The sequence below is a fragment of the Aethina tumida genome, chromosome 1 (genome assembly GCF_024364675.1).
Source record: "Aethina tumida isolate Nest 87 chromosome 1, icAetTumi1.1, whole genome shotgun sequence".
NCBI classification, from domain to species: Eukaryota; Metazoa; Arthropoda; class Insecta; order Coleoptera; family Nitidulidae; genus Aethina; species Aethina tumida.
The window spans coordinates 50793006-50817321 of record NC_065435.1 but is presented as its reverse complement, the minus strand read 5'-3'; the positions used below and the strand labels follow the sequence as shown (position 1 = coordinate 50817321).

Sequence of the window (24316 nt, the reverse complement as noted above, 5' to 3'; positions counted from 1 at the left end):
TACGTCACACGGATTTAGTGCGTTCAAACAACGCCATTTATTAATAGACTGGATGCTTGTGCGCTTTGCATTTTTCCTCAACGTTTTATACTCGACAAGATTAATCGCTTTAATCGGACAATGTAAACCACTTCGAGTCGAGTTTCGGAAGCACGCAAAACAACCCTTAGCTGTAATTTTCCGTGGTGGTATTCTATGCTTATTTAAATATTTCATATATTTCACCGCCTGTATTTCAGTGGGCACATTTTTTTGTTTAACTTACTTAATGGTCATAGTAAAAGTGGTCGTGTGTTAACCGCGACAATGTTTGTTTTAGCATATTATAACGCATTAATTATATGAAAAAGGGAATTTGAAAACTCATTTGTGATATTCGTAATCTACCTTTATTAGTGGCAATTATTTTAAAATTTTTAGAGTCTAAAGCAAATAAATTGACAAATTATCTTCCTGATCTTGATAGTATTAGATAGACTCAAAAATAGTGGTAAATAACATTTGCGGATGTAGAATTTTGAATGTATACCCAAATTCCTATGTTTTTTGTACGGACTAAATGTGATAAAAATATTACATTTTTTTAATAGCGCCATGTTAACCATAACGATGTTGCACAATTACATGAAAAAACATCATTTATCATATTCGTAAACCACTTTTAATATTGGTTTTAATATTTATACCACTTTATGAGTGTAGAGGAAATGGATTGACATAAGGAACAGCACTAAGAATTTTTGACTTTCCATCTTATTTCCTGCTTTTAACATATCCATTCTTGTAGAGACAATAAAATGCCATTTCCTGCAGTTCATGTATGTTTTTCTTAAACCGTTTTTTAACGTCTAATCACTATTTTGGTATAGAGTGAATATATTAAGCAAGGAGAACAACGTCGCACAGTGCCGATTCCGCATTAGCGCCATTAAAACGATAGAAATTTACATACAAATATGAAGTTATAACTGGAACTGAAGCTCAGTTGCAATCACACTTCCCGTAAAGTTTGCAATGTATATGTATTACTCAGATATGCATACCGTTAGTTCGGAACATTTGTCGACAATTTAATATACTCCACCTTTTGTTTAGATTAAACTGTAATCCGAGATGTCTTGAACTCTTGGCGTCTTCGTAAAACTCTAAATCTCACAAAAGACGTCCGTCTTTATGAAAGATACTTTTCAACTCGGCGGGGAAGTAAACTTCGCGCGACAATTGAACTGCGTTATTGTCGGGCGGAGTACTTACGTTGTGATTATGAATCCGTCGAGTCGACTTACCTTAAACAAAAATATAAAGGCTGTTAAGGCAGGCAATTTTCGGATTACGGCTTTTGTTTGCACGCACTTTGTTCTTGATCTTTTAAGTAGGTGGTATAATTTAAAAAAAGTGTTTTTCTCATTTTAGAATTAATTTTATAAATGAACCGTCGGAGATTGGCACACCGTAAAATTGATGGTTTCATGGACATTTAAAGAAGGTAATTACAAAAATTTATACTAAAATGTAAAATTGGACAATTATACTAGTGTAATAAAATGGCTGCACAATTTTATGGAGTATAAAAGAAAACAATTAGAAAAGTTCGATTTGAATAAATCGGAAACATTACCTGGATGGTGCAGTTGTACCCTCTCTATTTGCATGTGATTGGAAAATACAACGTCTATTTTACGAGTTAATTAAAAAATCAATCTGAAAAACGGGCCCGGACTTAGTATTCCTGTGGGCACCGCAAGCCAATTTAAAGTGCCTTTTATGTGCTAAATAAATAATGGTATCTCTGATTGCAACAAGATACTTAAATTTATAGTGATACGTGTTCCGATTATGTTATTGAAGCTTATGTCAATAACTAACAAAGGAATAATTTATTAACTTCTCGAAGTAATAGGACTGTACCTGAACTGATTTGTCAATTAAACTTGGGGATTGGTTCAAATAATCCAATTTAACTTTGGCAGTTCTTCGCTCTAGGAGTCGTATAAATAAATAGAGACAAGTTCGATGGGTACGCCGTTAATTATAAATAAGTTAAGGGTAATCACGTGTTAAGACATTCAATCCGAATGTTGAATCCCATTTAATTTTGGCCGCTTCCAACAGGACTAATATTTGGGCCAAAAGATGATTTTCAGTTGACTATTGAAAATTTTCAAAAATCTAGTTTAGTTTTCAAGAAAATTACTTTCCTCCAGCTCAGCTTTTTTATTTTAAATACACTTTACACATTTTTAAACGCGTTACAAGAGGTTTTTATCCAATTTATTAAAAAATTTGTTTTGAAAAACTTTCCGCAACAATTTAGTTACAAAACGGACGGCTTCAGATAAATTAAGGCATTAATTGTGATAAAGTGTGGGGCTTAACAATACAACTTCTAATCTATGATTTTTCAAGATTTCGTGAATTTATGGTCATGAAAGTAATTAATTATTTTATGTCATGTGCTATTTTGTAGACACGCTATGCATTTGTGTCAAGATTTATGGACTTACTACTTTTAAGAATGCACTCTACATTGTATTTCACCCGTAAATAAAGGACCGAGTGTATTCTAGTTTAATGGATTTATGTTTTCATGACTTTTTTTCTTATTCCGGAAAAATTATTTTATTTTACTGTTGTGGAATATTAATAGCGCAGCCTAAAATATAATAAAAAGTCGGCGGATGTAAAACCATAAATCACTTCTACGTTTTTAATTTATAGCCGGATTGTTCAATATACAAAACACAATGTAATAAATTTTTATTTCTTCTTTCCTTTGAATAATGTATTGAACAAATTGAAATGTGCTTCGCCACACACATCCAATCTTATTTTATTTTCCGGCACATTTGAATACAATAGAATTAAAAACAAAGTTAAATTACTCGAAATCTCGGTATTAACGTCAATTTCATATTTATATTTAGAACGACACTTATTTGAATGCAAATTTCTTTAAAATTTAATTATGTTTCGGAAAAGTTTGCATAACAAATGTTTCATAAATTATCCTGTGGCCCTTTAAAGTATTTGAGTAAATTTAAATATGAAATTACCCCTAAACAAATGAGATTTTTTTATGCGAAAAGTTGCATCCAATTAATTTAGTTGTTTCGACGTGGAACTTTTTAAATTATAAACTAAATTGTTTTTAAAGTTTAAAACATGTCAATGGTCAAAGGTAAAATTGGAACGATTAGGGACTTTTTGTGTGAAGTAAATTAAAGTCAAAAAGCTGTAAAAGCAACATTGTAAAATAAAATTAAACACAATGTATTTCATTCAGGGAGCAGACGAAGGCAAATATGAAAACTTCATGTAAAATGTGTTCGTAGCGGAATGGATACTGAAAATTGAATTCTCTTTTATGTGACTTTATTTAATTTTCAAATTTGTAACCCAAGACGTTATGACACGTAACTGTTCTCCGAATAAAATATTACAACGAAAGTAAAAAATAAATAAATAAAAAAATAAACGTCAATAAAACTTAATTCGAATTCCCGCTACACGAGATAACTTGATCTCGTTTGGAAAACGATGGAAATGAAAAGAAAAACGTAATAGATTTTTACGAACCTGTGATTTGCACAGAATTTAATTACATCCTCCAGGACTTGAGATTATAAAAATTAATTACACACTGTAACCAAATAAGTTGGTTTAGATATTTTAAGGAGATTAGAAAAGGAGTTTATCGATGCACAAAATGAATTAATTACGAATTTCGGCAAAGCTATTTTAATATCGTTTTAATATTTATTAATTAAAATTGTAATGATAATGCCGGTGTTTACGGTAATTAAAGGTTTATGAAAATTATACTCCCGGCCTGCGATGTTTCAAATTCCTTTCGCTCAAAAACCCGAATTAATTGTTTTTTCACTCATTCTGCGTGGATATGTTATGATAAATATTTCACTTTTGGCGCTGCTAAAATGCGGCTCAACATTTTTGGTTAAAACAATTCATGTGGGGCTGCTAACAAATATTTAATAGTGGAATTTTAAATATTAATTTAGCGCTGTTCCTTTATTTAAATTATGTAAAAGGCTTTGTTGGAGTATATTTTCTATGAATATGTATTACATATTTATGAAACCTGGAACTATTGAGATCATAATCGGATAAAATCCACTGATACGTTGTCAATTACCGCGTGCATAGTGCCGCGATGATTTAAAATGGGAACCAAATACGAGATTAATTCAGCATCCCATTATACCATTAAAGCTGGTGATTAGTTACAAACAGTGATGTCATTATTTTGCGATATTGCAATTTCCTGCCGTTGAGTATGTATAATATATATAACAATGTTTGGTTGCGTTTTCATATTAATTTCCTTTTACCAATGCATTAAATTACTTACGCTCCATACTGAATTATCCACAAACTTTGTCGTTATCACGCTCAAACGACTATTTAATATAATTGGGGGCTACCGGACGTGTCATCAAAATTGCACATTACAATGGTAATCCTGCAGCCCTTTATGTGTTGCCTCCAGCTTGATCCCTTTTTTCAATGATTACAGTGTACAATACACTGTGTTAATGTCGCAAAAATGTAACAACGATTCCGGTCACGTCCAAAGAGAAATTTTAATTTAACCATTAAATATAGAATTAAAAAATTCCTTCCAAAGGTTATATTTTAATGATCCATCGATTAAGAATTTGTCCGTCATCGTAAAAAATACGTGATGCGGTATAACCAAGCCGTTAAAGATGGATTTATTGAAAAAGTATTTCGAGCATCAATTTTTCCGCATTCTCAGACACGGTGTTGTGGGTGAGTGGGCCTGAAGATCTCGTGCCCGATCCATCAATTTATCTTATCGCGGCAAAGGCATAAAGTAGAAGCGATAAATACAGGAAAATAAAACCTCAAACATAACTTCACGTACAATAGTATAAAAAACAAAGGCTATTTATCAGGCTGTATCGAAAATGGTGGTTTGTGGATAAAGGATCCCGGGATGTCTGCGAAAAGACGGCCGGCATTTCCGGGCAATCATTCGAACCTTCGGCGAATCCGGTTTCCCGACTCACTTAATAACTCCGGGCCATCGCACAGTACCACAACCACTTTCGTTTTCCCTCTCCCTTCAGTTTATTTCATACAGAATTAATATTATTGCAATAACTGGCCAACTCTAGATAATTACTTTAAGAACAAACGACATAAAATAAATCTGTGCTTATCAGTTTTTTAATGAAAGTTTGAAGACAAAATTTTGTCTTCTTTCATTTTTGTTTAAAATTATATACAGTATGGCCCAGTATATATATATTACAAGAGGTCAAGTAATCTATGGAGTTATATATAATGAATCGTTAGTTATTCATAGTAAAAATTAAATGATTTGATCACAAACATTATTGATCTGACATTTGTTAAAAGTAGGATGTACAAAATATATTTTTTTATTTCTATTTTACTTCATGCTGAAAGAACAATTTTTGTTACTAACACGATTTTTTACAGGCCTCTCACATTAATATTTTAAATCACTAGTAATTCCATTAATTAATCATTTAACTAAAGTCTAATTGTAAAAATTATCGGCAACTCCGATAATTTGATCACGGTGCGGCGATAACTGTGATAAAGCTGACGGCCGAGTCGAAAGCCTCCCCGTTCCGGCCCTTCATGCACTATCTGCTTTATTTCTCTTGTTTATTGCGCACTTTACAAAAGAAAAATAAAGTGGCCCTGTTAATTACGAAATGTTATTAAAAGCCCCGACGAAATTCGTGCCACACACGATTGTTTTTCCCAACTGCCGCGAAATTGCCACATTCCGAACAGTTTTCTCTGTTCTGCTCAATTACCATAACAATAGGAAAGTTATTTATTGTAAAATAATGATTTTTTGCACTGTTTTAACAATTATAGTTGTTTCTTTGGAAATTTTCAAAATTAAAATTGAATTGCCTAAATTCCAGTGAAAAAGCATTTTGGAATTTTCAAATAAAAACAATATGTGATTTATCTAATGACATGATTTTCAATTAAAGTTTTAGGATCAAAATAATGTTATACTCTAATATAAACATAAAGTAATTAAAAGCGTATATTTTTCAAAACGGAATTTAAATACGAAAAATCTACAATAAATTAATCCCCGGACCAATTTGCAAAAGCCACGAATTCAATGAATAAATGAATATAAATAATATTTATATTTTATTAATCATAAAAGTCTATAATAACAACATAGAGTGTAACTGCTAAATTGAAAGCTGAAGTTCAATAAATTTATTTTATTTGCTGTACTTTCAAGGGTTTAAATTAAAAAACTTTAATATTTTTTATGTAGCATTATACCCACGTTTATACAATCGGATATGATCTTTATGAGACATAATTACTTCATTTTGACCGTAATTTTGTATGTGCATGTGTATCGTAAATTATATTTTATTCCTTTATAACTTTGTAGCATATATTCCTTTTGCTCCATAAAAACTCGTTTAAAAACTATAATTTAGATGTCTGATATTCCTTTTAACAATATAGGGTCTCAATTTCACAAATTAGACATTGAGTATAATTTTAAGAAATGTTAATTGTGAACAAAAAGATATTAAATTATTAGTTAAGTACTTGAACTGCTAACCACCTTTAAAATCAAAACTGAGAAGAGTTTCCATTGTAATCGAAAACCAAACAATATTAATTGGAGAATACCTTGCTTGAAGTCTATCAAAAATATATCACGCTGGATTCCAAATAAAAGTAAGGTATTTCTCGCAGTGACAATAAACTAGAAAAACCTCTTTGAAAAGTAATTGTCGTTTAATTAACAAGTTTTACTCAATCAACGCAGGATTATAAGATTTATTGATAATTCGGCCCAGTTTATTGCTCAACATTTTATGGTTATTCCTCTATTCCACTCTTCAATAAATTGTTATTACCTGTCAATAACTCTCGTAGTCGGGCCTTTAGTCCCAATAAAAAAGTCGCTGTACACATCATAACGTTGCGACCTTATCTAAAAAATTCAATAGAAGTACGTTTCCAATTAATTAAAGTTTACCTCCATTTTATTTATTTGGTTTTATGAGGGCTAAATAACATTATATTTTTTATTGGTTGTTTGTAACGAGGTTCCACTGTTTGTATATTTCTGGTGAATTTAAATATTATTATAGACAGGTAGCGACAATAAATACTGCGTAACTAAATTTTATTGAGTAACAATTATGCAGCGGTTTATTGAAAATAAATAAAGATTAAAATATTCATTCAAATAATTAATAATAATTACCAAAATAATGAACATAAAGTGCAGTTTTCATCGGATATTTTATTACATGCTTATTAATTTATATGTAAAAGGGAGACAAAACATGTTTATCCAGTTTCGAATTAAAAGTCCAACGATAATATTTACATAAAATTCATTTATTTGCGCATTAAATCGAAATTGATCGTTGCAAAGTACTTTTTGTAATATTCGAGACATGCCTCTTGAGCCAGGTTCGTTACGAACGATAAAGGATTTTCGAAATTTTAGCACGCCATCAGCGAATTACGGCACTCTATCTTAATGACATAATGTAAGGTTAATTAATATACCTTTTACAATGCAAATTACTTAGTAATTGAATACAATTAGTTATGTTTTAAGAGGGCATTATAATTACGAAGCAAAGTTCTAGTGACACTGTCAAAATGATTAATTTGTTCCGTGCAAAAATTGCCTAGAAATCACAATATATGCACGTGATTTTTCTTTGAGAATTTTTGTACGGTATTCATATTGGAAATGTTTTAACATTAATTATGACAACAAGCGTTCCGTGTACATTTGATGTGAATTTGAATTTATGATGTGACAAAATGATCTCGGTATTATTAGTGTTAATTCAATGTAGTTTCAGTGAATTGCATTTAATTGTGATTGCTTATTCGCATATCAGAACTAATTACGAATATTTTGAGCAAAAACTGACATATTAATACTAATCTACGAGTTGTATTCGAGAATTAAGGCCAGCAATAATTTTTGATCATGTTACTGCATAATGTGAATTTAATTGCTACAAAAATAAATGATTGAAACTATAAGAATTATAATTCTATATTTACAAAGAGAAAATCCATGAATACAAGTTAAATAAAAAAATCAGCTTTGGTAAGGAGAAAATTTGATATTACAGGTGCTCAGAGCTTTAACGGATGCATTAAAATTAAAATTGATGATTTACTCGACTTTTATTTTTTGTTCGCCGTCTACTAGATGCCGGTTAATGAATTGTCTAGAATCCCTACGGGTTTAAAGGTTGTAGGATGTTATTAAAACATTTCAGTTTCCAGGTTCTCCCAATATAAGTTGTTTGTATTTGGAAGCAGCGCCGTACTGAAATTTATTCCAATATGAATTTTGTTGTGCAAATCGAAGCTTAATTTGTCTCGTGATTTCTTTATTTTCATGAGCGTGGTGGAGATTTTATAATTTCGCTGAGGATTTGAAACAGGAAATATTCATTATTGCACAGTGGGATTATTTTTAAATGCGAGGAAATACTTTTACCTACCTTGCAAAAAATTTATAATACCCACATTATTAACAGATATTTTGTGGTGAAATATAGGATTTAAAAACGTACAATATTTATTAGAATATATATTTTTTTATAATACCGTATATTTAAATTTTAAATTATTTCTATACCCATTTTAATACTGGATTAGAATTTAACATAAAATATTAAATAATTAAACATGTACAATATATACATGTATAATTACTTTAACGGGTGTAGAAATTAAACCTAGGAGAATGATTTATTTAGGATGTTAATATTTTATCAGTTCTAAATTATCCCATTTTCCAAAGCTACTATGCAACCGAGTAATGTTATTAATAACGTCTTGTCATATTATTAAAACCAATTAATACGGTTTAAATTCCATCACTTCCCAACGAGATTAAATCCATCAGTGATTAAGCATCCGGAATTGTTCCGGTGATTAATATGTTTTATATACAGCCTCGGCAAATGCTTATATGTTTTTCAAGCCACTATTTATCTTCGAATCCGCATCCTAATTCAATTTATAAGATCTCGCGAAATATCTAATCCGCATCGAAGCAATAATTTGTCATTAGATTCCTTGGTAGCGGGTCCCGCAGGATGGTGCATTAATCATATTTTGACATCAATGTAACTTTCATAATAAACATGCAACAAAAAAATGCTGTTAACAGAAAGGGTTCGGCGGAGTTGCTTGTCGCTTCTGCCCGGAAAATATGTGACGGCAACTATGTTAGGAAATTAATTGCCCTGCCGAAGAGACGCTGGCACAAAGAAAAATAACTATATTAAACATACATTAGCCGCAATTCATATTTTTCCTTTGATAAATTCCTTTGCCCACGATAGATGTTTCACTTTGCACTCATCGATGTGTGGAAAAAATCGATCCTCCTTTTCAAGAGGTTGCCAAATCAAAGTACTCAACAAAGTACATTTCTCCACACCCACAATGAATTACACAATTTTGTTTACGTCATACATAATTTTGAATGTAACTTCATGTTTGTGCCAAAAATATGTTATACAAACATTGTTAAAAAATCATAGCGATTCGTATTTTTAAAACGAATTACGGAAACAATAAAAAAGCATCAAAATTTAATAACTTTATTCGAGTTGAACATGTCCATAAACATATCCACAATTTCAAAGGATATTAAAATCATCCTCTTCTCTTTGCTTTACAAATATGTTAGAGTTTAAGCGCGCGGAACCGTTTAGAGAAGAATTTTGCTGAGACCCTATGTATCCATTATTTTTAAATTTAACATTTACAAATTACATCCGTGTACTCGCTGACAACGGCCATTATTTTTCAGAGCAATTGTTGTCCTGCACTGTAAATCTTTCCTGAAAATCTAGTTCATTTCAGGCTCTACCTTTATCTGCTAATAATACAAATACACCGCGGCGAAACAAAATCTATTTTATTAGATTTATAAATTGTCCTCGATGTGTGTTTTTCTTTTAATAATAGTACTAACCCAAATGACAATAAATTTTACAGATAACACAAATCCTGATATTAAGTGCCGCTAAAGATAATCTGTTTCTCTTAAACGTCCTTAAACTTCCTCTTTTACTTGCGCCGTTTTTGAGACATTAGGTTTATATTGGTTTTTAAACAGCTATATTTTATTGGAGAAAGTTTTCGTGAACTCCATTTAAGTGTCCAATCGTAAAAAATATATTTGTGTTTTATGAAGTCGTTCCGGTTTTTTTTGCAGATTAAAGCCAACATTTCATGTTGATAATGTTTGCATTTTAGATTTATGACGTAGTATTTTATTACGTACAAATGAAATCTGATCCATTCGTCTTTTTCATCGATTAAAATATAAAAAATTATTACGTAATTATTAGGATATACATTTTGAAATGGTTTTGTGGATCCCTTACTAATGAGAAGAACGAAACTAACACCTGCTTAAATAATTAAATTTGCAGCTATATTTTATGGTTTTTATGCGACATTGAACCTAATTTTTACGTTTGTAAGGTAACGCTACATCACAAAATTATGTAGATGGCTTGCGAAAAGCCTGATTTAGAACAATAAATTATGAATTGTGCTAATTACAAATATCTATTATTCCGTTTATCTGTTCAAAAATTAATATATATATTCCCAGAATTATTTGTGGGCAGTATGAGTTGAATCTATTAAATTTTAGTGAAATTAAAGTTAAATAATTGGACTGACATTCACCAGATAATGTCAGTCAATTAAGTAACTAAAATTTAATGATGAGATAAAAGCCATATCCTATCTATGAATTTCATTAACATATGTGGATATAAAGGTGGTTAAAGTTTAGCTGCCATATTAAAATGACAAGATTACAAAAGTATTCGCTTTACTTATTAAGTTTTTATTGAAGTCATTAGTCCACCAGTCAGTTTATCAATTTTATTGATCAACATTATATTTAAAATTAAATCAAATAATATTAGTTCATGGTTATATTTAAGACAAATATTTTCAAATTCTTCCTTACAATACAGTTAAAAATTTGGTTGACTCTTTTTAGATTTAAAATATTAAAAAAATAAAAATCAATATTATTAACAAAAAAATGCTTGATTTTATATGAAAACATATTTTTATCAACCTTATGTAAAATAAAAAAAGTATAGCGTGGAAGCGAGCCAAACATAAATAAGACAAAATGCAATAATAGTATCATTATTTTTCATTATTATTGGGTTATTCTTGAGCGTTTGCCCGCTAAGCCCCCAGTTGTTATTGGATACTGAGGCTGCGACGATAATGATAACATCGATAATAATATTTGGCGGTCCATTTTTTTATTTTAGCATAAGCGAGACCTTTATTACAGGCCCGTATTTCCAAACTAATCGTTTCATATATTCTCGTCTATATTTTCCACAAGCCACGGATTAACTTCCGCCAATATTTGTACAATAAATTTAATATGCGTCTTATTTACAATTTCAAATATTAATTTTCTTAATGAAATAAATGCTAGGTAAATATTTATGTGAAAACGTAACCTTAAACTTTTTCATTACTTGTCATTTCCCAACACAGATTACGAAACGATTTTCACAATTCGAAATCCGACTACGCACAACATTCGTACCCAGCATGAAAAGTAAATCTGACCTTTTCGGTAAGTGACATTTCAAATAATAGAACGTGAATACATTTTAACGAAGCTGAAATTACATGACATATAAATGTTTCATTAAAAACATTCATTATGCTCCCGCGATAAGTCTTTTTTGGTTCTATTCGAATTTACAAACGTCACGATAAAAAAAAACGTGGGAAATGGAAATAATGAAATTTGTAACCTGAGACTCGACCAAATTTCCGAATGTTGTCCGTCACGTCAAGTTTAATTGAGAAAATATTCAAAATCGATAGTGTTTGACTTTTGTGAAATGTGTGTCGACATTTAACCCTCTTGAGAAATCATCGTTCTCATCTCATCGATTATCGAATTATCTATCTTGTGATGTACTACTAATTAGAATTTGTTTATTAATTGTAAGAAAGACAACACACTGGCCTTAAACATCGGATATACCTCAATGAAGAAATAAAACATAAATACTTTCTGTACTGTCTTCATAAACGGGAGCAATCGGTTTAAGAGGCTGTTCCCATTGTGGGGCGGACATTATTCCTTTTGTAATAAATTTCATTCAGTAGCCATACTTTAAATTTTCAATGGCATTCCAATAGTGTCCCAATCGGATCGTAAACTCCGCAAGTTATAAATTTTAAGACCTGGCCACCGGGATTATATCCCACTACATCTTTTGTTATCGTTATTTATCTTTTATTTCCATCGTATTCTTTGCTGCTAATAAATTTTCCATGATAAACAAATACATCGGATCGAGAGTGAATTATTATTTTAATATATTCAAACTAGAGTTGGGCACGGTGTCATTTTCCGGATGAATGCCTTGCTAAAGTAATTAATGACGATTACATAACCAAGTAAAAAGAAAGCATTTTTAAAAACGATCTCTTCTATTCGATATGCCAAAAGAATTGCAGTGAGAAATAAACATTTTTTCTTATATATTTTCTATAGAAAAAAATAAAATTTTAACAATGGTGAATGTGATTTTTTTTTAGAAAAATTTCCAAAAGCTAATTCAATCAAAAACAAGTTCATTCAAACACCCCTTGACAAACAACATATTATTTGGTTATTTTTTTAAGAAATAAGAGTCGTATTATTGAAAATTTTATTTACTGGTTTAGATAAAAAATGAAAATTAGCTTCAAAATTATTTAGTAAACACAGTTTCATTTTTAATTTTAACCATTCTTGGTGGCCAGTAATAATAATTTCGAATATTTTTTTAATCAAATTATTTTATTATTTTTTCAATAAACTGGTAAATTTCGAATTTTGTATTTTGATTTTATAATAACCTGATCTGTAAAACAGTTGTTAAAATAATTATATCAACTTAACTTAAAAGAAAATCTGATCAAATTTTCTGGCGTGTTAAAGTTTGTTAAAAGCTCTACCCCTTGTTTTTGACTCTTCCAAAAATAAGTTTGTTCTGAGGCGCTTGTAAAATATTTCAACATTACTTGGAAAACATCCCGTAGCGAAATCATATTGTTTTAGGTTTATAGAAAATTTAAGCGTGAAGTTTGCAATGTAATTGTTTGAAACCAAAACTAATACAACTGATGCCGAGTTCTTCGACGTATAAAATCTGTGCTTTAGTAAATAATAGTTTGGTTAGCTTCATTAGCATTATAATCGTATCTTTTATCAATTGGTAGACGGTAAAAGGTCACGACCATCACCAAGTATTGTTCTGGAAATTCTTTCCAATCTAGATTGTATCGCTTATTTCCATTAAAATAATGAGTGGAATGCTAATAACTTCCATAATGCGACCATTTACATGGTATTACATACACAATGCGCCTTTTAATTTGAGCACATAGATTCTCCTTGGCCCCCTGTAATTTTTCTATTTTCCTTCGCGTGATTGGCGCTGATTACTATTTAATTTCTTTTATATCGCGAAACGTATAGTCGTCGGGAAGGCGGGTGGCCGGCGTTTTCTCTAATATTAAGTGTATTATATAAAGTCGGTTGGCACGCAACATATTTAAAAATATGAAAACACATTCACCCAATTACTACAACTTCATTATCGACGCGAATATAAAATATTCAGTTCAACATGATTTATACGGTAAACGATGGCCGCGGTTGTAATTTACCCCAAATCACTGCCGCCACTACTAATTACTTTATTTATGTACTGGATTGTAAATATTCTTGTATCGGCAACCCTGTGTTTATGCCGCCACATACATGATAAATAAATTACTGTTTAAATACCGCACTCCAAATAATATTTATTCGATATAAAATTGGGGGTGTACATGAATATGGATGAGATGGATGTTATTTGTGTGATCGTCGAAACCGATAAAAATTCCCGTTTAAGAGTTTGGGGATGTTCGGTTTATGCAATTAGGCCTACGGTGATCGCTCTTTCGCCATGTAACCGACAACTGTTTAGTATAATCATGGCGAACAGGGGTAGTAGATAAAAATTGTCAAATTTTCACAAACAAGAACTACCCTGTCGAAAGCTCACAGTCAGTGAAATAATATTTTGATTCAAGCCAATAGCGGGTTAAAACCGTCACTTCCATCACAATTAATAATAGATTGAGGAACTGTCCATTGTCGACAAATGTAGAGCTGTTGAAACTGTAAACACAATGGCAGCGTTCCGCAAAACTCTCAGCTAAAATCTTTTACGAGTGCCAACAATACGAGAAAGGGCAGGTGTTTTGCAGCAACATGTTTGCCGAATTCATACGTACTGCATTACTTCATTAAAAACCTTAAAACGTTGCAGTGTGTCTGACAGAGGCTTATAAAGCGACACCATTCGTAGTATTGTATTCTAGTTGTGTTTTACTTACTTGAAAGTAAATATTTAAGCTAGCGCATAATAAAAGAAAAAAGGCGAGACAACTCTCTAAAGCCCCGTCCATTGTCAACAAGACTAAAGCCAAACACATTTGGAGAGTCACTACATAATATTACTGATCCATTTAATATTATCGTTCGGGACCTTTTCAGGCTGAAACGCGGCCCGGCCAACTTGCAGACACAGCATATTGTATTACAAGAATATTATCGCCATAGTTCATAAACTGGTGCGATCGATTCGGTCTGGAGAACTCGCGGAACACAATTAATTGAAAACACAAGAACTTTTGACATCTACAAGCAATAAATAAGGTACGCAATTAATTTATCGGCGAGCTTGGTTATGGGGGAGGAGTGCACGAACACTGACCATTTAATCACTTACGATAATTGTAGTTAGTTGGATGTATATGCTTTGATTCGATTTCGGTCCATAAAGTCCATATGTGTGCGTTCGCCCTCCAAAGTTTGCCACGCTTATCGATGAACCGGTCAATAAACATGTGCTAAAATCTTTCATACCCTGTTAATTCGATGACTATTTGCTGTTTACTTTGACCCACTGTGCTTCGTACTACGTTAACAAATATTCGACCTCAAACTGTGTGTCATTTCGGTAAGGAACGTTATCACATATATTGACAGTCAGTGATGTAAAATATTAGTAATTATAGAAAATTGGACTAAAAATTACTAACAAAATATGTATTACATTTTAACCACATATTTTACACAATATTGATTGTAATTTATTAATTTTGCCATACTTCTTTCAGAACCATGGTTAAATATTGCTGATTACTATAATCTTTATGTCTTATTTTGTTGTTCACTATCTCCCATAAGTTTTCTATGGACTTTAGATCGTGGCAGTGTGCTTTGGGTCATTATCTTGTTGAAAATAAAGTTTTAGTGGCATATTTTTATCTGAATACGGTATCATGTTATTCCTCAATATTTCTTTATACATAAAACGGTCTATGATACCTTCTATTCATAGCAGAGGACCCATTCCAAATCCCGAAAAGCAGCCCCATTCCATTACCAACCTGTCGTCGTGTTTAACTGTGAGTATGGTAAACTTTCGGATAAACTTTTCATGAATAGGTCACCTTACATATAAAATCCCATCACTATTAACCAGATTAAACTTGACTTCCATCATTCCAGAAAGCTCGTTTAAAGTTCTGTGTAAAAGGGAACTGGTAAACTAAAATCTGGCTCATTTGTTCTTCTCTGATAGTTGTGTTTTTTGGCTCACCTTCTCGCATGAAGATCCCCCTATCTTTTAAGGTACTTGAAGAAACATGAATTCCAAGTTGTGTCTCAAGTACACTTTTTATTTTGCTGGAACTTAGAAAAGCCTCTTTTTTGAAGTAGGATAAAATTTGTTTATCCTGAAACCTATTGTTTTTTTTTGGTTTTGGTTCTTGAAAATTGTTGTAAAACACGCATTACAATCGACCGATATTGATTTTTCTCTCATCGAATTGAAAGAACGATACAATCCGTGATTTTAATTCGGAAATTATTTTCTTTCCACGAGTTGACTTAGTTTATTTTGGTGTATACAGTAAAACTAAAAATTATTGTGAATTTTGTAGAGATTAGTGACATTTAGAAAAAGTCCGAATATTTAGTTAGATTTAGATTTGTAACTAACAGAATTATTTTTAATACAACAAATATTCACTAATACAGTGTGTTCATAAACGGTATAAATTATATCAGATTTGCTTATACAGAGCGGTAGCAATTTATATATTTTTAAAGTTGCTCTACTTTCTGCCAATACTGCATATTAACTTAGTAACAACTTCAGTATCAACACGATTCCCTGGTTGCTAAACAAACTTTGAACAATTGATGAACGAGCATGTCGGTGACGCGAACCCATAAGATATTCCCCTACCAAAAAGTACCAAACGTTTAAAATTAAAAATTTGTTTTTATACAGAGTGGGCGTTGTCAATTATAATAAGACATACATCTAGATCTCTGATTCGAAAATAATCTAGTTGCATTTGTAAACATTCGTTGTCGTGACAAAATGTATAGAAACAATTGATCATTAACTAAACAAATTGTTACTAGTGATCATTTCATAACATTGCTAGCATCAGTCTAGTACAGTACAGTAGCACAACTTCACCCACTACTACACTACACTATTTATATTTCAGCTGCTGACTAGTAATTGGTTCAATTGGATAAAGGTATGTGATTTATTTCTTTTACATTTTGATTATATCTGTAGAAATCTATTAGAAATGTAAACTCACTCACTTAGTGATTAGTTATTAGATACTACAGATATAATCGCTTTTTCAATATACAGGGTATTTCATAACATCCGAAATTTTTTAACCAGATATGCACTCCAATAGGAAACGAGATAAAAATGTTTGTAACAAACCTTACTCAACTCAACTACAACTTTTTTATGCAGTGTTTACTTCTTAATATTTTCAATTATTGTAACCCAAACAATTTTTAACTTGTGCTGTTTTATTAGAATTTTTTTAAGAAATCGACTTATTATTTAGAATTGCATAACTGGTTAAAAAATTTCAGATAATTTATGGAACACCATGTTCACAGTCGAACTTGTGTAAGTCGAACTTCGGTAACTTGAATTTTTGACAACTCGAACTAAGTTTGTTCAGTCCAGGGTGAAAATAATTATTATTATATTTTTTTCTTGATAACTTGATTTGTTCCTGGCAAATCATGGTACGAGTTATTGAAGTTCGTCTATATTTTTTTAGTTCAGTCACTTTATAGTAAAAGTATCATAGTGTTAAGCTGAATCTTTCGTTTAAACAACATGTATTTTTTGGGGAATGTCTTTTAAATTACCTAAAAGGTCGTTTACATTAAGGAAATAAAAAATGTTTTTTTTTAAAGAATACATATCAAGTAGCACTTGTCCGTTGACATCCGTTGTCATGTTAAAACATAACATATTTGTTTATTAAATAGTTGACTTCGTTGTTGCTATTGGTATTGTCTATTAGTTTCATCAAATTGATTCAGACACTGCATTTTTTGAGAACGATACAAACAATTACTTGCCGTAATAAGATCATCGCTAACAGTAATCCAGTAAGTTATTAGTAGAAAACAGGTATGTCATTTATTTTTTTACATTTTGAACACGCCTATAAAAATTTATAGAAGTTCTGAACTATCCATTCGCTGGCGATTTATTGGACGATGTTGAACTAAATTTTACATGTAAATTACTGGTAATATTGACTGATAAGTACCTCATATCTCGAACTTCTGTAAGTTGAACTTCGATAACTTGAATTTTTGACAACTCGAACCAGGTTGGTTCAGTCCAAGGTGAAAATTATGTATATTTTTTTCTTGATAACTTGATTTTTTCTTGGCAAATAATAGTACGAGTTATTGAAGTTCGTCTATATTTTTTAAAGTTCAGTCGCTTTATAGTAAAACTATCGGTGTTAAGCTGAATCTTTCGTTTAAACTACATGTATTTTTGAGAAATGTCTTTTAAATTACCGAAAAGGTCGTTTACATTAAGGAAATAAAAAATGTTTTTTTAAAGAATACATATCAAGTAGCACTTGTCCGTTGACATCCGTTGTCATGTTAAAACATAACATATTTGTTTATTAAATAGTTGACTTCGTTGTTGCTATTGGTCTTGTCTATTAGTTTCATCAAATTGATTCAGACACTGTATTTTTTGAGAACGATACAAACAATTACTTGTCGTAATAAGATCATCGTTAACAGTAATCCAGTAAGTTACTAGTAGAAAACAGGTATGTCATTTATTTTTTTACATTTTGAACACGCCTCTAAAAATTTATAGAAGTTCTAAACTATCCATTCGCTGGCGAATTTATTGGACGATGTTGAACTAAACTTTACGTGTAAATTACTGGTAATATTGGCTGATTAAAGTACCTCATATCTCATATTTGTAGTGCACATCATCTGCTTGCTGCTTTTGACATAATTGCGGGAAATCTTTCAGCCAATTCACAGTTCCCGTCAAAGGTATGATTTTAGAATTACATCTGGGAAACTAATCCAATTAAGCACCACCTAATAATAATTCAGGTAACACATAATAACATACTGGAGGATTTATATTGTTTGTCTTATTGCTAGGGGGTAGATTAAAATCGAATTTCGATAAAATTCACAGCCCATTCAAATTATTTCAATTAATTAATGTGAGTAGTATATTAATATTAACAAATAATTTGGCGCAGGCTATTTAAAAATTTCATAATAACTGGCGTTACTTACCGGTTACCAGGCATAAAATGTAAATTCGGACTTACCTAAAAGACAAAAAGGCATTAAATAAATGTTGGAAAACGACAAATACCTAAACGTCATCGTGTATAATTGAATATGCATCTACGTGACAGCGAAAATGTAATTTGTACACGGACAATCAGCGGATCCTTTTGTAGAAAACTGAATGCATTCATTGTGCTTTAATTAATAACAAGCTGTCGGGCCCATTGTAATTCTTACCGTAATCAGCGGGTAAAGTAATTCGAACACATGCCGTTGTGTTTCGAGAATTTCGCATAATTAGCATAAAATTTATCTGTGCAAGGGAATTTAGCAATTGTAATTGAGTGATAGAACCCACAATTTTATTTGCTTCCGAATCTACCGAGTCTATGTCCGCTTATTATTGCCTACTATAAATTAATAATTATAATGGTACACTGTAATAAAGATTATATAGACGTGAAAAACAAAATGAAAAAATTGTTGTCCAATTAACAAAAAGTGATTATGGTCAAGAACCTGGTGGAATTTATGTTGTACTCAAAAGCGAGTTGGCATTTTCGTTTTATGAACAGTAATTTTGGATGGCGTGATTCTAGTCCATATCGCGAATATATAGTTTGCTTTTAAGTGTAGCTTACGCTAAATAACAACCCTTATTTCAGACTGTTTTTACAGCACTTGCCTATAATACGTAATGTATTCTATACCACATTTTATGCCGCTTGAAATTTCGAAATATAAAGTTTAAAACACAATTTGTGTAGTAGCATGGCGGCATAATATTAGTGGAACTCTCTTCCTGTTGAGGAGAATATTTATGAAAGTATACAATGGGACAATTTATGATTTTTTATAGTTTATTTTTGCCGTGTGTACCGCAAAGTTCCAGAGGAAAGTGCAAACAAGCATTTTGATTACGGTTTTCACTTACACCCGTTGTGTTGGTTTATGCGGGTGTCCTTCCTTATAAAGTCAAAGTTATATTTACATTTCCGTGATTATGCACTTTTATACCTACACGAAAACGCGTTTTTATATGAATAATTAACTTTTATCTAGGAAAATCAATATAAAATGTTAACAACATAATGTGATATTTAATAACTGAGCAATTACGTATATTATGTTACAATTACGTTCCCTAGTAATCAAACTGATTTGTTATTGTCAAACATAACATTATCTGATAAATTACCTTTATATATCCTAAATATTATATATGTAGTTTTAACAATTCTTGCTATTTCTATTTGCAATCTATTTCAATGAATGAGTGTTTAATATTTAACTAGATGACCATAATTATACTGCTGCTAATATCGAACTTGTAATAAAAACGTTGACAGTAATAATGTATATTGGATATTAAACGTATTACCTTAATAATAAATAATTATTTCAGTAAAAACACTATCCAATTTAAATAAATTATCCAGATCCATATCAGGAACACGACTTGCTTGTACTTTTAGTGTAAAAGTAGAAAGGCAAAAACTGTCCGTACGTAAATTACACAGGACGAAAATATGTAATGCAAATTAGAAAACGTTGGTACAAGTAACACGCCAAAACCAGAATTGTTGCGGGAGGAGGTCCAAGAAGTGGCTCATTTTATTATTTTTTCGTTTTTTTTTTTCTTTACCGGTTGTTTGAATTTTAGTCGCACGGAATCCTATGGGGGTCGTTAAAACTGGAACACATTACAACTGGAAATATTTTATTCTTATTTCAGTGTGAAAAAAATTATTATCTGTTTTAACAGACGGCAATTTTTACGGCGTAATCTGACTTTAACTGCGGGTTTAATTTGAAACGACCGTATTGATTACATACTGTTTTGCATATCGACTGAAGCATAGGGAGTTTCGCGTTTGCATGGATAAATTTAACAAAAAATAAAAAAAAAGTATCTAGAAGATTCCGGCACATCTAAACAAAAAATCTACGCAAAAAAACGAATATTATAATTTATCCTAACGGAAAATATAATAAAACGGGTCGACAGAAAAACGATTTCGAATTTCGAATTCAAGATATATTACTATTATATTCGATGTAGTGTGTTCGCGTTCGGATGTACGTAATATATGCATGTCATCGAATTGTACGTCCCACGAAAAAATATAATTCCATGAAACGAAGCCAATAATATTATTTGAAATACATATTGAATTTTTAAGTGCAAAGAGGTTTTCTATTTCTGCCGTTGGCGTCTTGACACACTTTTACCTCGGGGTGATGGTTTCCTTTGAACTCTGAAAATTTAATTTTTCCAATTTCGCCAATACCGGAAAAGAATGAAACAATGTAAAATATTACCTCTAGGCATGTGTTTAAATTGTTTTAAATAGAATTATTGATCATAATTAAAAATATGTACAAGGGAATCTTTGATTGACTGACTAATATGTAATAAAAACGTTGGCATGCATTTTTTTATTGCCCCTTTAATAATTTTTACTATATTTTTTGTAGCACAATGGACCCATACATGGCTCTATACGTTCAAACTCTGAATCGTTTTTTGAAGAGACTTAAAACTCTTTTCAGAACAGAAGCCGCGGAATCAAACGAGGCGCAACGCGGACAAATAATACAAGCGTACGTGGCAAGCGGAGGAAATTCCGCGGAACTAGACGAGTTAGTAAAAATGTCCGAGATATTCACAAATATGCAGGGGACAATCGAGTCGAATGTACAAAGATGTGATCAAATTTTCAACACCATTAAACTACTCTTCCCCATGGAAAACTGGGATGATGATGAAGAGCCTGATGGTGAAAACAATAATAATGGTGAAAACAATGATAATGGTGAAACTATTGATAATAGTGAAATCTATAATGATATTGGAAACAATGATGTTGGAAACATTGATGTTGGAAACAATGATGTTGCAAACATTGATGTTGGAATCATTGATGTTGAAAACATTGATGTTGTAAACATTGATGTTGGAAATAATGATGTTGCAAACATTGATGTTGGAATCATTGATGTTGAAAACAATGATGTTGAAAACAATGATGTTGAAAACAATGATGTTGAAAACAATGATGTTGAAAACAATGATGTTGAAAACAATGATGTTGAAAACTAATAATGTTGAAAACAGCTGATATGTTGTATAAATTTGTTAATAAATAAATTTAATTAAACAATGTTATTTTCATCTAAGGAGCTGTACTAACAACAAATTATAACAAAGTTTTTGAAGAGGCATTTTTCCATAAAATTTTCATTGTGTTTTTTTCTTTTTAAACTACATGTTTGCTTACATAGCATAATATACTAGCACCTAGTCTTATTGTAAATTAACCAATTACTAACGGATTAATGAATTAGTTAAATTTATTCCTGTTTAACATAATTGAAACAGTTTTCGATAAGCTACATTAAATTCGATAAAGATCTAACGATCACGTTTGCATTTTTATTGTTTGAATTAACATTTTAAAACTAAGTATCCAATATAAATATTTGAAAAATATTAATTCATAAAATCATATTAAAAAACAATTCCACATCTTTGCATAAATGTATTTTTAAATAACATGAGACCTTAATTAAATATTCGTTCTAAATATTTATATATGTAATTTTTGGATAATTAAAAAATATGTATATAACAATTTAATATGCAAATAATAGTTTGTTAGAGGGACTCCATATCATATTCATATCTACACTTTATGGTTAAAGTGACCACATTTTGCCTTTTCTCTCACACAATTATCATATATTAGATTATCAGATGTTGATTGATTGTTGCGTATTTACACTTATGAATAATTTACCATTACATCAAGGACATATTTGAATTGGTTTAGAAAGAGCATGGATTTAAATTTACATAAATGGCTATTATTTAATACTATCAATACAAAATGCGCAACGCGTTATAACTTACAAAAGTGTCAAAAATAATAATTAATAATTAAATGACAAAAATAAAATAAAATACTTTATTCTGTCTAGGTCGCAATTTTATGATTTAATTAATGGATCATCTCCCGTGTGTAATCCAGAACAAATATCAAAGGGCGTTCTACCGACCGACTCAAAATCCATCATACTTTTTCTATTCGCCGGAGACACATCGCTCGTCAAAACGTTTTAACTTTTTTTTTTGTAAACTTTTTGTGAAGTCATGACGGATTTAAAAGTGTCCTGATGTACTCTTCTTCATTGCAGGGTTAATTTAGTAGATGAAACCGTTTTCATCAACATATTGCCGCATTTTCATAAATCGCAATCTGGCAAACTGTTGGAAACTGTTTTAACTGGATGAATAAAGTACGCAAGTTTCTAATAATATGCTTTTGAAAATTTAAATAAAACAGAGCGTTGATTTAGCATAAGAAAGTTTGTACAGGTAACTTTTAAATCCTGCAAAGTGTTTTATCTTTAACACATATCTTACTCGCGCGAACTTTGCTATTAGTGTCAGAAAGGGGGCGAAAACACACGTTAACCAAATATAAATACCGATAATGAATTTTCGTTGGGGGTTCGTTTAATCGTTGGTAGTTGTTTGTTTTACTTTTATCTTGTAGCAGGTGCATTATTAAAATGATCTAATAACATGTTTGTATTCACTTTGTGCTGAACACTTTTTTGTTTGTTGCCTGCGAATGTTTCCACGATTTTGCACAATGTTATTTTAAAATATCCGACGAACTGCACACATATTTGGTACAGGTGGAAACTTCGACTTTTATCGCTTTTATTAAAATTTCAAATGGGAACTTGCTAAATTATCAACATAAATTCCGTGTGTTCGCAGTGGATGAAAATTCCCACTGCAATTTGTACGATGTCGATGGATTGTTTGATTTAGTTTAATTTTGTTTCCAAACATGATCAAGACGAGTATCAATCTACGTATGTATACGATAAATGTTCGCTAAAATATACCTATTGCATGTTAAAATTATAATTTAAATTTAATTTATCCGTTCTGAAAATTTACTTGACTGATTAAATTAAAAAATTATTTCTAAAACTGTTAATTTTCTGTCAAATTTATTCTATTATAAACAAAATCTGACTCCAATTTTTTGTGGCAAATTAAAGTTTGTAATTGTAATTACCGTTGGCGTCAATATTTTTGCATTTACGAAGTGAATAAATCTTGTATTTATAAAGGATTGAAATTAAAAAATTCAGTTCTAAATATAATGATAATTTAAACATGATTGCATTAAAAGTGATATAAACAACCATTGTAGGGGGCGTTATAATTTACCTGCTGCATTTACGACATACGAGTAATTCAAAATCCTAATACTCGTTATCATAACAACACGAACTACTCTCATTAAAACTTTTGACTGTTGTTGAATTCAACTCACTTCGACTTTAAAATCATTTTAAATATGCGCCCTCTCATGACTGTTTCTTTTATTATAAAATTTCCTGTTATAAATTTTTTAATAAGAATCATATAATTTAACTATAACACCCTAACTAAATAACCAAGTTATTTCTAAATATTACGTTTTAATTATATTTATAAAA

General features: G+C 30.8%; 2 protein-coding genes across 2 annotated transcripts in view; one reads left to right on the top strand and one right to left on the bottom strand.

Annotated features, from left to right (window-relative positions):
• Window positions 1-24316, bottom strand: part of LOC109595938 (nephrin) — a 160492-nt gene that overhangs the window by 107516 nt on the left and 28660 nt on the right. The window lies entirely within an intron of this gene.
• Window positions 16604-21999, top strand: LOC109595947 (putative uncharacterized protein DDB_G0286901). Its single transcript, XM_020011387.2, has 2 exons — window positions 16604-16725; window positions 21272-21999. Exon 2 carries the CDS (start codon window positions 21276-21278, stop codon window positions 21894-21896), a length of 621 nt encoding a protein of 206 aa, XP_019866946.1. The 5' UTR covers window positions 16604-16725; window positions 21272-21275; the 3' UTR covers window positions 21897-21999.